This window comes from Geotrypetes seraphini, chromosome 5 (assembly GCF_902459505.1).
Source record: "Geotrypetes seraphini chromosome 5, aGeoSer1.1, whole genome shotgun sequence".
Lineage (NCBI taxonomy): Eukaryota > Metazoa > Chordata > Amphibia > Gymnophiona > Dermophiidae > Geotrypetes > Geotrypetes seraphini.
In genome coordinates, this window is record NC_047088.1 from 45,896,944 (window position 1) to 45,911,708 (window position 14,765).

At 42.0% G+C, this 14,765-nt stretch overlaps 1 protein-coding gene across 2 annotated transcripts in view; it reads right to left on the reverse strand.

Annotated features, from left to right (window-relative positions):
* The window catches only part of STK26 (serine/threonine kinase 26), a 106,951-nt gene that overhangs the window by 13,042 nt on the left and 79,144 nt on the right, over positions 1-14,765 (reverse strand). For both annotated transcript variants that reach the window (XM_033946043.1, XM_033946042.1), the window contains 2 exons: positions 2,540-2,648; positions 2,259-2,416 (listed from right to left, as the gene is read on the reverse strand). In XM_033946043.1, coding sequence (XP_033801934.1) covers positions 2,259-2,416; positions 2,540-2,648 — 267 coding nt within the window. The remainder of the gene's footprint in view (positions 1-2,258; positions 2,417-2,539; positions 2,649-14,765) is intronic.

The window sequence follows — 14,765 nt, forward strand, 5'->3', positions numbered from 1 at the left end:
ATTTATAACTATTTTTAAAATTACCTATTTAAAGAATAGCTCTTAAAAGAAAACAAGTGTGTAGAAAAAAAAACGTGTTAGGAAACATTTCTCAACAAAGTCCTCAAAGCAGAGGAAGCAGAATAAAGAAAAATAGAACAATTCAAAACTTACATATACATATATATATATGTCTAGAACAGGGGTGGGCAACTCCGGTCCTCGACGGCCAGAATCCAGTCGGGTTTCAGGATTTCCCCAATGAATATGCATTGAAAGCAGTGCATGCAAATAGATCTCATGCATATTCACTGGGGAAATCCTGAAAAACCAACTGGATTCCGGCCCTCGAGGACTGGAGTTGCCCACCCCTGGTCTAGACTGAAATATTGAGAGTGGCTATAGGTGGTGGTGGAGGTAAGCTAGACAAGCCAAAGCAACATTTCTGCACATCGTGCCCACCACCACACGCCCCCTTTTTTAAAATTAGCATCATGGCCTTCTACTGTACATAAAAAAGCCTTCTCCTACCAGCTAGTTTCAGATACTACGTAAAACCGTCATTATAATTGAGGCACCGTTATTGTTTGTGTGACAGCTCTACAGGACATGGAGACCAGTAGTCAAAACATTTTTATTTTGGGAACAAAGAGCCCACTTTCAAATATGACATTCAGGGTGGGAATTCATCAAGCGATATTATGGCCTGAACACACGTTAAAAAAATTAGTGCATTCTAAATGCTGAAAGCCCATTCTATACATATGAACTTTTAGCATTAATCATGCGCCAATTCCCTTAACACGTGTTAAGGTGCAAAAAGGCTATGATGCTGCCTGATGAATTCCCCCCTTAACAAAACCCTGCAAAGACGCTTTCAAAACTTATATAGCAAACTTACCAAATCATAACAGCCCTAGCCCACCTATGAAAAGGCAGCGCTGTAAATATTATACTGGACCCATGAGCTCCAATATACCTACAGTACTACTAGGAAACTAGAACTGTAATGTTACAAGTTTCTACACCTCAGGTACACATGCAGAACATGGACAGATCCTCATCTGATAAAGAATAGGGAATCACAAAAAAATATCCAAACTTCTCCCCCCCTCCACACCCAAGAAATCAGAATCTATAAGCAGACCAATATTGGTAAAAGAGAAACAGAAATGCATTTTCTTCTGTACTCTACAAAATACAAAAACAGAAAGCAGAAAGAGCATTAAATATTTCTGTTCTCTTTGTTGTCTGGGAGTTTCATATCTTATTGGTCTGGTCCAAGTCTCCACCCCCCCCACCCAAAAACACACTTTTCTTGGGGCAGTCCCTAAATTATTTTCTAATTTTGCCTTTCCATTTCCTCTCTTTTCTCTTCTTCCTTTCCTTCTCTGCATTCAATACTGATCTTGTTTTATTATGCTTTTTTCTCCGCTTTTCTCTTCCTGCATTTGATTTCTCTCTCACCCTCCTAAGTTTCCCTCTTTTTACTTCTCATCTGCCTACCAGCTTTCCCCATCTCCTTCTCATCCCCACTTCAGGACTCCCATTGCCCCCTCTGACTGTATCTGTCTCCTTCTCCTTCCCCACAACAGATAGGGATGCAGAGGGAACAACAGTTGACTAGAGTGTCTTCAGCCCTCACCTAACCTCCATTGCCTCATTCCCTCACCAGCTCTTGCCTCCAGGACATTCTTCCATCATCTGTTACTCCATCTCCTAGCACCTCTCCATCTTTTTAACCCTATTTTCATCCTCACTCAATTCACTTCAGAGAGACTCCCCTTCCTCTCATGCCCCATATTTCAAAATGCATTTGCAAGGACACTTAAAGAAGGTCACAACAATCTAACACCCTAGGGCACAAAAATTGCTCTCTTCTTCTGAGGTGCCCTCGCCACGTATTTTTAATCCAAGAAACAAACATCCCCATGTCTAATAAATGACATTAACAGAGTATCATTTTCAGGAATTATGGTGACAAACAAATTTGCAGGCATCACAAGTTTTAGTGATTTTCTAAAAAAAAAGAAAAAAAAAGAAGAGAGAGAGGCCCATTCCTCTTTAACCCAAACTTCTAAAAAGGGTCAGCACACACTTCAAGCTTCTCTTTTCCTTCCCCTTTGGCAGAGATCAATAGTAGCCATGTTTCAATGGTAATCAGTCTCTCCTGGCATCTTAGAAAAATGATGGCAGATAAAGGCCAAATGGCCCATCAAGAAGCCAAATAACTTTTCCTGCATGTGCAATAAGAACTGGCCAAAGGCATTTAATCTCACCTTTGAGTCATATGCTGACTGCTGTATGACTTCAGGAGCCATCCAAAATGGAGTGCCCACAAAAGTGTTCCTCTTAATCTGGGTGTCCGTTAGCTGCCCAGCAACTCCAAAATCTGCAAGTTTGACATCACCTTGTTCTGATAACAAGACATTGGCCGCTAGAAATAAGAAAACAAAACAAAATGAGCTGCAACACATGAACAAAAGTCACGATCTGTTTTTACGTTTTTGGCAGATCCCCCCCACCCCTTATTTAGAACGTGTAGTTGAACTTTCCAAACCTTTTATATCCCTGTGAATTTTCTTCTCCGAGTGAAGATAGTCGAGACCTTTTAAAATTTCTTTCAGCATTGTTGCAATCTGGAATTCATCAAATGGACCAGCTCGCAGCTGTTGGGAAACATATACCAGTATATATAAATTTTGCTTTCAGATGATCTTTACCTTATATGAAACATCAGAACATTTATAAAAGTATCAAAAGAAAAATGCTTTCTCTCTTGGCTGACTGACATAGCTAGAATTAAATTTAAATTTAATTTTCAGAGCTTTGTTTAGGTATTTCAGTTGACTAGCAGTTCACTAACAAAACCTATGGAAAATGATTTTTTTTTTTTTAATAGAAAGTAGACTACCCCTAAATTGCTCTCTTTAGGTGGTAATATGAGAAGTGCATAACCACATATATAAATACCATTTAAAGTAATAAACCTGGTCTCACAAAAGGCCATAAGGAAATTTATATATTTTCTATTCTGTGTATGTGTTATAGTTTAGTTTAATAGACTGATAAATACATTTCTCTACACACACCTTGTTAATATATTAGCTACAAACAGGTTGCCACATCTGAAATAAGAGATGCAATATTCAATCCTTGCTTTAGAAATGACCAAAGCTTCAGTGATGTAAGCAATGGATTTTCTTTCACTGCAATCCTCTTACTTTTTCATAAACCTTGAGGTTTGGAAGAAAAATAGCAGCTGTGAAGCCCAATGTACTGTTTCTTTTTCTACCACCTAGGGTTTGAATATCACACTTTGGGCCATGTGACACAATGCATAACATTAGGGCCTGGAGAATGTGCCGTGATGAACTGCACTGCTACTGCTCTTCAAGTACCCAAATTTTGGGTGGGAACAAGGATATGAAAATTGAGGGGATTAGATGCACCAATAATGATGGCAGTGGCAAGGGAATGAGCGAAAAGAGAAAAAATAACTAAGGGAATGTAGGGGTTAGAAATAGCTCTGTAAGGCTGACCGAGTGACAATGAAAATTAGAGGGGTTATCGAGAGGCAAAGACTGAGTGAAGGAATTGTAAGGCGAGGAGAACTAGAGAAAGGCCCAGATTCACTAACCTTACCGATCATATCCCGACCAATTTACGACCCCAACCCAATTCACTAACCTTCCTCCTGATCTGATCCGCACATGTAAATGAGGGAAATGGCATGCAAATGTAGGAAGGCAGCGATTCACTAAACAATTTAAGAAACACCGACTGGGCTGGCCGATCAAAAAAGAAGCAACTGCTGAGGACCAGTCGCTCACGTCCCTGCCGACTCTCCTGACCCTCTTAAGAAGCAGTTTCTCTCCTACAGACTCCATGGTCCCCTGAAAATAGTGGAGCAAAAAAGAGGAAACCAACTCAGTTGAGGCACATCTCCTGCTCTCTGCCGCCCTTCCCTGCAGTTTGCTTTCACAGAGCAGCTGCGGGTGCCTGGCCTTCTGTGACTCCAACTTCACCACCACTTCCACTCTATTGGTTATGTTAATGGCCAGGTAAATGTCCCCGAAAGAGCCTGAGTCGATTTTCCTGACCAGTTTGTACTTCCCCCTGACTTGAACTTGGCTTGCTGCTTGCCATGGTCTCTGGGCCTCTTACAACGAGAGCCCCGACTCAACTGCTCTCTGTTGCCCTTCCCTGCAGTGCGAGCCCGTGGTTTTAACTCGCGGGTTTAAAGCGGGGCTGCACTATGGCGTGTTCTGTTAAGTTCCAGAACACATTGCAGTGCAGCCGTGCTTTAAATCCGCGGGTGAAAACCACGGGCTTGCGAGAAATGTAAAAAATTGGCTCATGAGAAAAGTCAAAAATTAAAGAAAAAAGTTTAGATAGGTGCTGGGTTCACGGGGAGAAAGCAAAGAAGATGGTCTGCGCATGCGTCAGGATCGATATGCAGCGATCCGTATGGTCGGTGTGGGGCATGACTCCAATTGCCCCCATTTGCATGAGGACACTTTGTGGATCGGTCAGCCTGCCACGGATCACCCACGAATTGGATGGGATCGGTGCGCTAAGTGAATCCAGACCAAAGTGTCTAAGGCAGGGGTGTCCAACCTTTTGGCTTCCCTGGGCCACATTGGCCGAAAAAAAATTTTCTGGGGCCGCACAAACGCTGCAGCAAGACAGAGGAGGGAGCCGACAAGACGGTAAACATCCAGGGGCAGCAGAGGAAAACACTGCATCGTCCTCGACCGGGGCCGCAAAAAATACTTCACGAGGCCACATGCGACCCTCGGGCCACAGGTTGGACACCCCTGGTCTAAGGAATAATAAGGGAATGGAATGCGTCAGAAGAGTGAGGAGTCTGGCAGGGCTTTGGCAAGGAGAGGTGAGAAGGATCAGCAACAGGTAAAAGTATGTAAGGGCGGATCCTCCTTTTTCCTCTTTCCAGATACTGGATCTCACCCTTTTCTCGTCCAGCAGACCCCTCCCTGTCTCCCCCTCCCTCCCATCCATATTTGATGAACCTGCCCTTTTTTGAAAATTTTTTGGCAAAGGGTCTTCTAAGAGATTTCTAGTATAGTGAGCAGACAGATCTTATTACCATTTGTGTTTTGATGCTACAGGATAGGGCCCACAATATGTTTCTAAACATATCATTAAAACTGGCACCTCAAATGCTCTGTTAGCTTTATTTATCTCAAGCATAAAAATCTTCCATGAGTACTACTTATATACCCTGTCAGTGAGTCACATATTGGTCATGCCCAGTTACATTGTAAAAAGCCTCCTCTTGTTGAAATAGTGTGTGCCTTTTTAGTAGAACTACAATTTGATTTATTTGTAGCCTTTCCTCAATACTGTGTCAATTACTGCACTATTATATAATTTATGATCATTAGGTTTTCCTTTTATTGTCTCTCTCACTGTATGTCTCGCATAAAAAAAGAGGGAGAAACACACTTGGTGCTAACTCTGCATTATAGCCAGTAGAATCAGAACTGTAATCAGTGCTTTTATGGATTTAGCACTTGGTGTCCTCAGACTTTAGCCCTAAGTCACTTAAGTCTTGTAGGAGCTTCTGAGTGTTGGTTCTGCAAGATATACAATTCTGATAACAGTCATTCATTAGCCTATCCACAGAAATCTGGTTATAGAAGTAATTCTAACATGGAATCTTTATTGCTGGAAATGACAGATTAAATTTTGACTAAAGCTGAGTCAGACTCAGATGCTTTATGGGCTCAACTCAACAGCTGCCTTTGACGTCGTCTCTCAATTAAAGTTGTTGCAAAGACTTAAAAAAAGTGGGTATAAGTTCTAGTCTTAAAATGGTTTGTATCTTTATCGATCGATCGTGTTCAGAAAGAATTAGTTGTCCCCTAAAAGGTCTTTAAAATCTGGAGTTCCTCAGAGGTCATTGTTGTCTCCGTTTCTCTTCGATTTATATCTTGTGACTCTGGCAAGGATTCTTGATAGCTGGAGTATTGATTTTCATTTGTTCGCAGATGACATTGTTACTTTTCTTTTTAGAAAACACTCAATAATCAGTCATCTCTAATCTTAATGGTAAATTGAGTCAGCTAACTGATTGGTTGTCTGAACATAATTTGACTTTAAATACTGAAAAATCCCCATTGATGTGGATCTCTAATAATCAGTGTATTAAGAATCTTGCCAGAGATCAATGGTAAATAGTTACCACTTCTTTCTCATATCACCACATTAGGTGTACATTGTGATTCTAAGTTCCAAACCTCAAATAGACCATGTAGTAAAATCTTGCTTTTACCATCTGCAAATATTGCGCCAGTTAAAACCAATTTTGACTGTTGAAAACTTGATGAAACTAGTTCATGCATTCATTATGAGTCGCTTAGACTACTGTAATACTCTTTTCCTTGGTTCCAGCAAAGCAAGTATACGAGGCCTATTCAAAAATTCCAGGACAGTATGAATTGCGCACCAACGGGAAGCTCTTTTGAGACTTGCAGGGCGGCGTTGAGTAGCTTGAACCCTCAGGAATAACCTTTTATCCATTTGTTGATATCTGTTTTTGTCTCTGAGCTACAGCAGTTTTTGTGAATGTGTGTTTTCGTGATCGGCTATTTTTCATCATGTGCAACCTCAATGAGCAGTGCTACAGTGTGAAGTTCTCGATTAAGAATGCTACAGAAATTTATCAAATGTTGAAAATGGCTTATGGGGAACATGTCATGAGTCATGGAAGGTGTTTAGAATGGTATTCACGCTTCAAAAGTGGTCATGAATCTATAGAAGACGGGTCGCGAAATGGAAGACCATCAACGGCACCTGATGATCATAGAAACATGATGGCAGATAAAGACTAAATGGTCCATCCAAGGTAACGATTATCTCTTCCTCTGTCTAAGAGATCCTATGTTTCTATCCCACGCTTTATTCGATTCAGACACAGTCTCTGTCTCCACCACCTCTTCTGGAAGACTGTTCCATGCATCTACCACCCTTTGTGTAAAAAACAATATTTCCTTAGATTACTCCCGAGCCTATGTCCTCTCATTCTAGAGCTTCCTTTCAAATGAAAGAGACTCGTGCACATTTACGCCACGTAGGTATTTAAATGTCTCTATCATATCTCCTTTCTCCCGCCTTTCCTCCAAAGTATACATATTAAGAACTTTAAGTCTGTCCCCATATGCCTTATGACGAAGACCATACACTATTTTAGTAGCTTTCTTCTAGGCCAATGGTCTCAAACTCAAGGCCTGCCTGGTACTATTTTGAGGCCCTCGGTATGTTTATCATAATCACAAAAGTAAAATAAAACAATTTCTTGATCATATGTCTCTTTAGCTATAAATTACAACATTATTATCAAGACTTAGCTAAAAGAAAAGATTTATAGACTATAAAGAGTTTTACCTCATGCAAAACTGTCATTTCTTTAATAAGACATTAACTATTTTTTTCTGAGGCCCTCCAAGTACCTACAAATCCAAATGTGGCCCTGCAAAGGGTTTGAGTTGAGACCACTGCTCTAAACCAACTCCATCCTTTTTATATATTTTTGAAGGTGCGGTCTCAAAAATTGTACACAAAATTCTAATTGAGGCCTCACCAGAGTCTTATACAGGGGCATCAATACCTCCTTTTTCCTACTGGTCATACCTCTCCCTATACACACTAATATTATTCTAGCCTTTGCCATCACCTTTTTCAACCTGTTTGGCCACCTTAAGATCATCACATAAGAACATAAGAACTGCCATCTCCGGATCAGACCTTCAGTCCATCAAGTCCGGCGATCCGCACACGCGGAGGCCCTGCCAGGTGTACACCTGGCGTAATTTATAGTCCACCATATCTTTATATGCCTCTCTTAAGGAGATATGCATCTAGTTTGCTCTTGAAGCCTAGGACGGTCGATTCCGCAATAATCTCCTCTGGGAGGGCATTCCAGGCGTCAACCACTCTCTGAGTGAAGCAGAACTTCCTGACATTAGTCCTGAACCTGTCCCCCCTTAGCTTCATTACATGTCCTCTAGTCCGTGTCAAATTGGACAATGTAAATAATCTTCTCTGCTCTATTTTGTCGATTCCTTTCAGTATTTTGAAGGTCTCGATCATATCCCCATGCAGTCTCCTTTTCTCAAGGGAGAACAATCCTAGTGTTATAAGTCTATCCTCGTATTCCAGTTTCTCCATACCCTTCACCAGTTTTGTTGCTCGTCTCTGCACCCTCTCCAGCAGTTTTATATCCTTCTTTAGGTAGGGAGACCAATGTTGGACGCAGTATTCCAAGTGTGGTCTGACCATTGCCCTATAAAGCGGCATTATAACTTTCTCCGATCTACTCGAGATTCCTTTCTTTATCATGCCCAACATTCTATTTGCCTTCTTTGCCGCTGCCGCGCATTGTGCCGACGGCTTCAGGGTCCTATCTATCAGTACACCCAGGTCCTTTTCTTGTTCACTCTTCCCCAGAGTTGCACCTGACATTGTATACTCGTATTCCTTATTCTTATTGCCTAAATGCATTACCTTGCATTTCTCCACATTGAACTTCATCTGCCATTTCTCCGCCCATGTTTCTAACCGACACAAGTCGCTCTGGAGTTCCTCTGTATCCCCCTGCGATCTGATTGCCCGGCATAGTTTTGTATCGTCTGCAAACTTGATGATCTCACTGGATGTTCAGCTATGTACAGCTAAACCAGCGCTGGAGTCCAGCAGGGACATTTGAGATAAGTGTTGCTATTCTTGGATGATTCGAACTGAATTTAAAAGTTTGTGTGTCATTGATGGTGTTTTTGACTATAAGTTATGGAAGGTGGAGTGGTTTGGACAAATGATTAGAATTTTGAATCCAGGATGTGGATCTGAAATAATTGGGGTTGTAAGAGATCCTATGATCTGACCCCATTTTGTTCTAGGATATCCTACCTTTCCTTAATTTTCTCAGTCTATATACTCCCCTTTTTTGGGAAGTTGTTATAATTTATTAGGACACAATTTGCTTGGATGCAATTGTGTGTATATAGATAGATAGATAGTGTGTAAGAAGTTTTTGAAGAATTTTTGAGATATATAACTTTTGTTTTGTGATATTACCCCTTTTTTCCTGTCTTTAAGAACAGCGTGGGTAATACTTTTTATATTATTTATTCATTTTATCAATACATTTTAAAAGTATCCATTTGTTCTTGAAATACAGAGAATAAGACATTTAAACAGAAAGAAGCAAAAGAAATTAACACTATCTCAACATATAAGCAAATAATTTCTCTTCCTCAGACCACAAAACAAAGCACTAGGGGGGGATAAGGAGATCGTCAATAATAAGTATACGATATTGAGGAATAAGCTTAACGGGATACACCACCATCTATTTTACTTTATATCATCCCTGAATTTCCTGGGCCAGCTTCTTAATATCAAAAAAGGCCTTAAGTCAGGGGTGTCCAATGTCGGTCCTCGAGGGCCGCAGTCCAGTCGGATTTTCAGGATTTCCCCAATGAATATACATGAGGTCTATTTGCATGCACTGCTTTCATTGTATGCTAATAGATCTCATGCATATTCATTGGGGAAATCCTGAAAACCCGACTGGATTGCAGCCCTCGAGGACTGACATTGGACACCCCTGCCTTAAGTTGTTCAGGAGCAAAGAAGACATATTTTGTACCAACATATTTAACTAAACATTTACATGGGTAACTTAGCAAAAAAGTAGCCCCTAATGCCTTAACTTCTTGTCTCATATTCAGGAATAATTTCCTGCATTCTTGGGTGGATTTAGTCACATCAGGAAAGACCCATATTCTTTGCCCATAAAATAGAGACTGAGAAATCCGAAAAAACATTCGCATTACAGAGTTTAGGTCTTGTTCAAATATAAATGAAACAATTAGAGTTGGGTGAGATTTAATTTCTAAAGATTTTTCTTGCAAAACAGATAGGTTATTTAAATCAACAATTTGTCTATTTTCAGCTTCAGGGGTTTTAGCCAACTTCTTTTTTTCAGGAAGATAATAAATACGATTTATGGGCGGCATGGCTCCCGTCTGTCCGGCCAACTACACAAAGGTACGGGGAAGGGGGGTGGGGGTGTCATGGGGGTCGGCCAGGGGGGTCGCGGGTCGGTTGGGGGGGAGGTTCTTGAGGGGGCGGTCGTTGGGGGGAGGGGGTTTGCGTCGAGGGTAGGAGGGCCTGGGATCCCTCCTGCCCGTAATGTAGTGCAGGGTGGGGGTAGGGGGTCACCGTGGCCAGGAGGATTTGGACTCCCTCCTGGCCCGATATTGTCGGGGAGTTGGGGAGTCGGCGGGGCAAGAGGGCTTGGGCTCCCTTTTGCCCCGATCGTGTCGGGGGGGGCAAGAGGGCTTGAGCTCCCTCTTGCCCCGATCGTGTCGGGGGTGCCGCGGTTGGCTGGGGCAAGAGGGCGGGAGTGCGTGCGAGCGGTCCTTCAGGGGGGGGGTGGGAGTGCATGCGAGCGGTCCTTCAGGGTGGGGATGTGGGTGCGGGTGGGAGCACGTGCGAGCGGCCCTTCAGGGTGGGGGTGCGTGTGAGCGGTCCTTCGGAGTGGGGGTGTGAGCGGTCCTGCGGCGGGGGGGGGGGGGGGAACTATGTAAAAAAAATTTTGTACAACACGCTGACGCGTATACCGCGCAAGGTTATGCACGGTTTGTAAAAACACGTATAACGCGCGCGTTATATGCGTGAAAATACGGTACTTCTTCACCGAAAGAGTGGTTGACAATTGGAATGAGCTTCCAGCACAGGTGATCGAGGCCAGTAGTGTGCCAGATTTTAAGAACAGATGGGATGCTCATGTCGGATCTCTAAGAGGGAATGGGACATCAGAGTGCGATCTCTCAAAGGGTAGCTAGGAGGGAGGGTGGGTGTGTCAATAGAGTGGGCAGACTTGATTGGCCTTGGCCCTTTTCTGCCATCACTTTTCTACGTTTCTATGATAGTTTTCATGATGATTTGTCTTATCCTGCTTTTTGTAAATTTGTTAAGAATTTTGTTTCAGCAGTATTATGGATCCATAAATTACTAAGGAATTAAGCAATCTTGGTTATATTTCTGTAGTTTATTCTATTGGATTGTATATCAATACAATAAATCTCATCCAATCATGGTTTTCTGTAAATGAACTTCCAGTGGCTCAGATGTTAAGGGTTATGCACTAGCATGAAGAAGGACCACCACATTTGATTTTGTGTGGTTGTTTCAAATTCAATACTCACAGCCTGGAGGAGAGTAGCCATTGCATAAAAGAGATAACCAACTAGTGGTAGCACAGTTCCATAGACAGCCAAGTTGCATGGCCCTTGGCCCAAATCTGGTCACTGCTGTGACCAATTGTTTTGTTTTATTTTATTTATAACCCACTTTTCCCAAAGTGGCTCACAAGTATAAACATACATTAAAAAAGAACATAAAATGCATATAAAAATAATCACACAAATAAGCGGCCAGCACTTACAGCTAAACAGCTGCCCTTAATGCCCATATAGCACAGTTACTTACCGTAACAGGTGTTATCCAGGGACAGCAGGCAGATATTCTTAACTGATGGGTGACGGCACCGATTGAGCCCCAGTAAGGACAATTTTAGAGTGATTGCACTCTAAGAACTTAGAAAGTTCTAGTAGGCCGCACCGCGCATGCGCGAGTGCCTTCCCGCCCGACGGAGGCGAGCGGTCCCCAGTTAAGATAAGCCAGCTAAGAAGCCAACCCGGGGAGGAGGGTGGGACGTAAGAATATCTGCCTGCTGTCCCTGGATAACACCTGTTACGGTAAGTAACTGTGCTTTATCCCAGGACAAGCAGGCAGCATGTTCTTAATTGATGGATGATCTCCAAGCCAATAAAGAGGGATGGAGGGAAGGTTGGCCATTAGGAAAACAAATTTTGTAAAACAGATTGGCCGAAGTGTCCATCCCGTCTGGAAAATGTATCCAGACAGTAATGAGAAGTGAAAGTATGAACTGAGAACCAGATGTCCTCAATAGGGGTTGATCTGAGGAAAGCTACAGAGGCTGCCATAGCTCTAACCTTATGGGCCGTGACAGAACTTTCCAGTGCAAGTCCGGTCTGAGCATAACAGAACGAAATGCAGGCAGCAAGTCAGTGGGAAATCGTTCATTTAGAAACAGGGTGACCCAGCCTTTTAGGATCAAAAGAGAGAAAAAGCTGTGGAGACGATCTCTGAGGTTTGGTGCGCTCTAGATAGTAAGCCAAAGCACGCTTACAGTCCAAAGTATGCAAAGCCTGTTCTCCAGGATGAGAATGAGGTTTAGACACCACTTTAGGCAGAAACTTAGGATGAGTACGAAGAACCATCATTGTGTCATTGTGAAAAACAGTGAACGGTGGGTCAGCTACTAGCATGTAACTCACTGACCCTCCTGGCAGAGGTGAGGGCAATAAGGAAGACCACTTTCCAAGTGAAAAAATAAGTCTCTTCAATAACTTCTTGAACTTATCGAGATTATGTTGCTTTCTGATATATGAAGGTAGGAGATTCCATTCCTGGGGGTCCCCTACAGAACATAGTCACATGTGAGGAATTCAATCTCGGGTCCCTCAAAGATGGACAGAGCACAATTTTGATGAACAGTACCCACCAAATTGAGTGTCTGGAGGACAGCAGTGGAAAGAGATTGGAAAAATTCCCTTGTAGTGTAAATAAAGATTCACGGCACTAGAATTCTGCTTCATTCTGAGTATCAAATCACCATCCTGCAGTTGTAGCCTTAAAAAAGTGGTTGGCCTCAATAAAATCATGGCAAAATCTAAGGAAATGCATGTGAAAATGGCAGAGAAATACTCAGCAGTGAGATGCCTCAACTGTTTCTCTAAACCAGAACGACCCTCTCCGTACCACCACCCCCATATATCAGCTCCATAACTCAATCCCCCCCCTTTTTTACAAAGTTGTGTAAGTGCTTGCCACTGCGGTAAAGGGCTTCAGGACTTTTGCCGCATTGCCTTGTAAAAGAGGGGGAATTTGTTTGTAAACAGCAAAGAAAATGAAATGCCAAAGAATCTAAGGCCGGCAGATTGAGGCTTTATATAGACAGAGTAGACACCGGTGAAAGATTATTAGAATACAGTTAATTGCTAATACAAGTCAAATGTAAAACTATAAAATGGTAAATGACTGCCAACCTAAAATTCATGGTTATGGCTGGATGGAAATGTTAACAGGGTGCCAAGTCTGAATCACAAACATTATTCAGAGATGTTAATTGTCATCTCACTCTTTCTTGGCTGCTGCAATAGACTGACATTTCATCTTGACAAACACACCTCCTATAATTAACAGAATTAACGGTTTACAAGCCTGAAGAGATGTCTGCAAACACTGGAAAGAATCACATCTTCAGAAGCAAAAAGGTCACTTATTTAAAAAATCCCAGAGCCTTACAGAGAACAAACAGTGAATTGTGTAAATCTACAGGAAAGGGTGGTGCTCACTAGGTTGGCTGAGGTGGAGCTGCAATGGAGAAAAACAAATATACACCAAGTTCACCCACATAGGGAGCTGGCTTTCTGTATCCTCAAGTCCCATCACCTTTCACGAATGCTGCCTTGAATGCAAATAAAAAGCACTTTCATGGCTAATGTGACTACTGCCAAGTACAAACACCTTACATTACTGTAACAGTTCAAATAAATTCTGTGCATAAAAAGAGTTCTTTAAAAAGGAGTTTGCTTCATTCTTTTAAGATAACAGAAAATAGAAGACATCTCTTAGAGCAGTGATTCCTAACCCTGTCCTGGAGGAACACCAGGCCAATCGGGTTTTCAGGCTAGCCCTAATGAATATGCATGAGAGAGATTTGCATATGATGGAAGTGATAGACATGCAAATTTGCTTCATGCATATTCATTAGGGCTAGCCTGAAAACCCAATTGGCCTGGTGTTCCTCCAGGACAGGGTTGGGAACCACTGTCTTAGATAACCTATTTTGTCTACATAAGCTGAGAAGTGGTTTTTCTTGCCATCACTTTTTTTGTTCTTTTAAATTCTTACATCACTGAGGACCAATTATACAAGGCAACAAAAATTTTTTTTTTTTTCTGAATTATCTGACAACACAGCACATTTTTCGAAATCAGTTTTTCACACTGATTTCAGATCTGTTGTTAGTTTTGGTTTTTTTTTCAATGTGACAAAAGTAAACTACAAACAAACGCATTCAGGTGCAGGACAGCATTACAGAAGAATAGCAATCTATTAACTCCTATAAGTTAACCAGTGGATGGCACCAGGGCTCCTTTTTAAGCTGCGATAGTGGTTTTAACGCGCGCGCTAGACGCTAACGCCAGCATTGAGCTGGCGTTGGTTCTAGCCGCACAGCACAGGTTTAGCGCAAGCGGCAATTCAGCGCGCGCTAAAAACGCTATCGTAGCTTAGTAAAAGGAACCCTTAAAGTTATGACTGATGTTAGTATATAGAGTTTTAGCATATAGGGTTTTAAGAACTGCAGCATCAACTTAAAGAAATGTTGCAGTATCTTCGGTCCAAAGTCAAATAAGCACACAGCATAGCATAATTATACTGGACTATGTCACTTAGCAACCAATATTTCTTTAAAAATGCTTAGAGTATGATTTCTTTTTGTGAGTTTTGTCTGGATTGTCATGGCACAACATCCAGCAGTAGTCGGTCATCATACTCTCATTCCAGAAACCTTGGTAGCGATGCTCCATTAACTGAATATCCTGGTGAAAACGTTCTCCTTGCTCATCACTCACCATACCAAGATTTTCCAGAAAAAAGTGAAG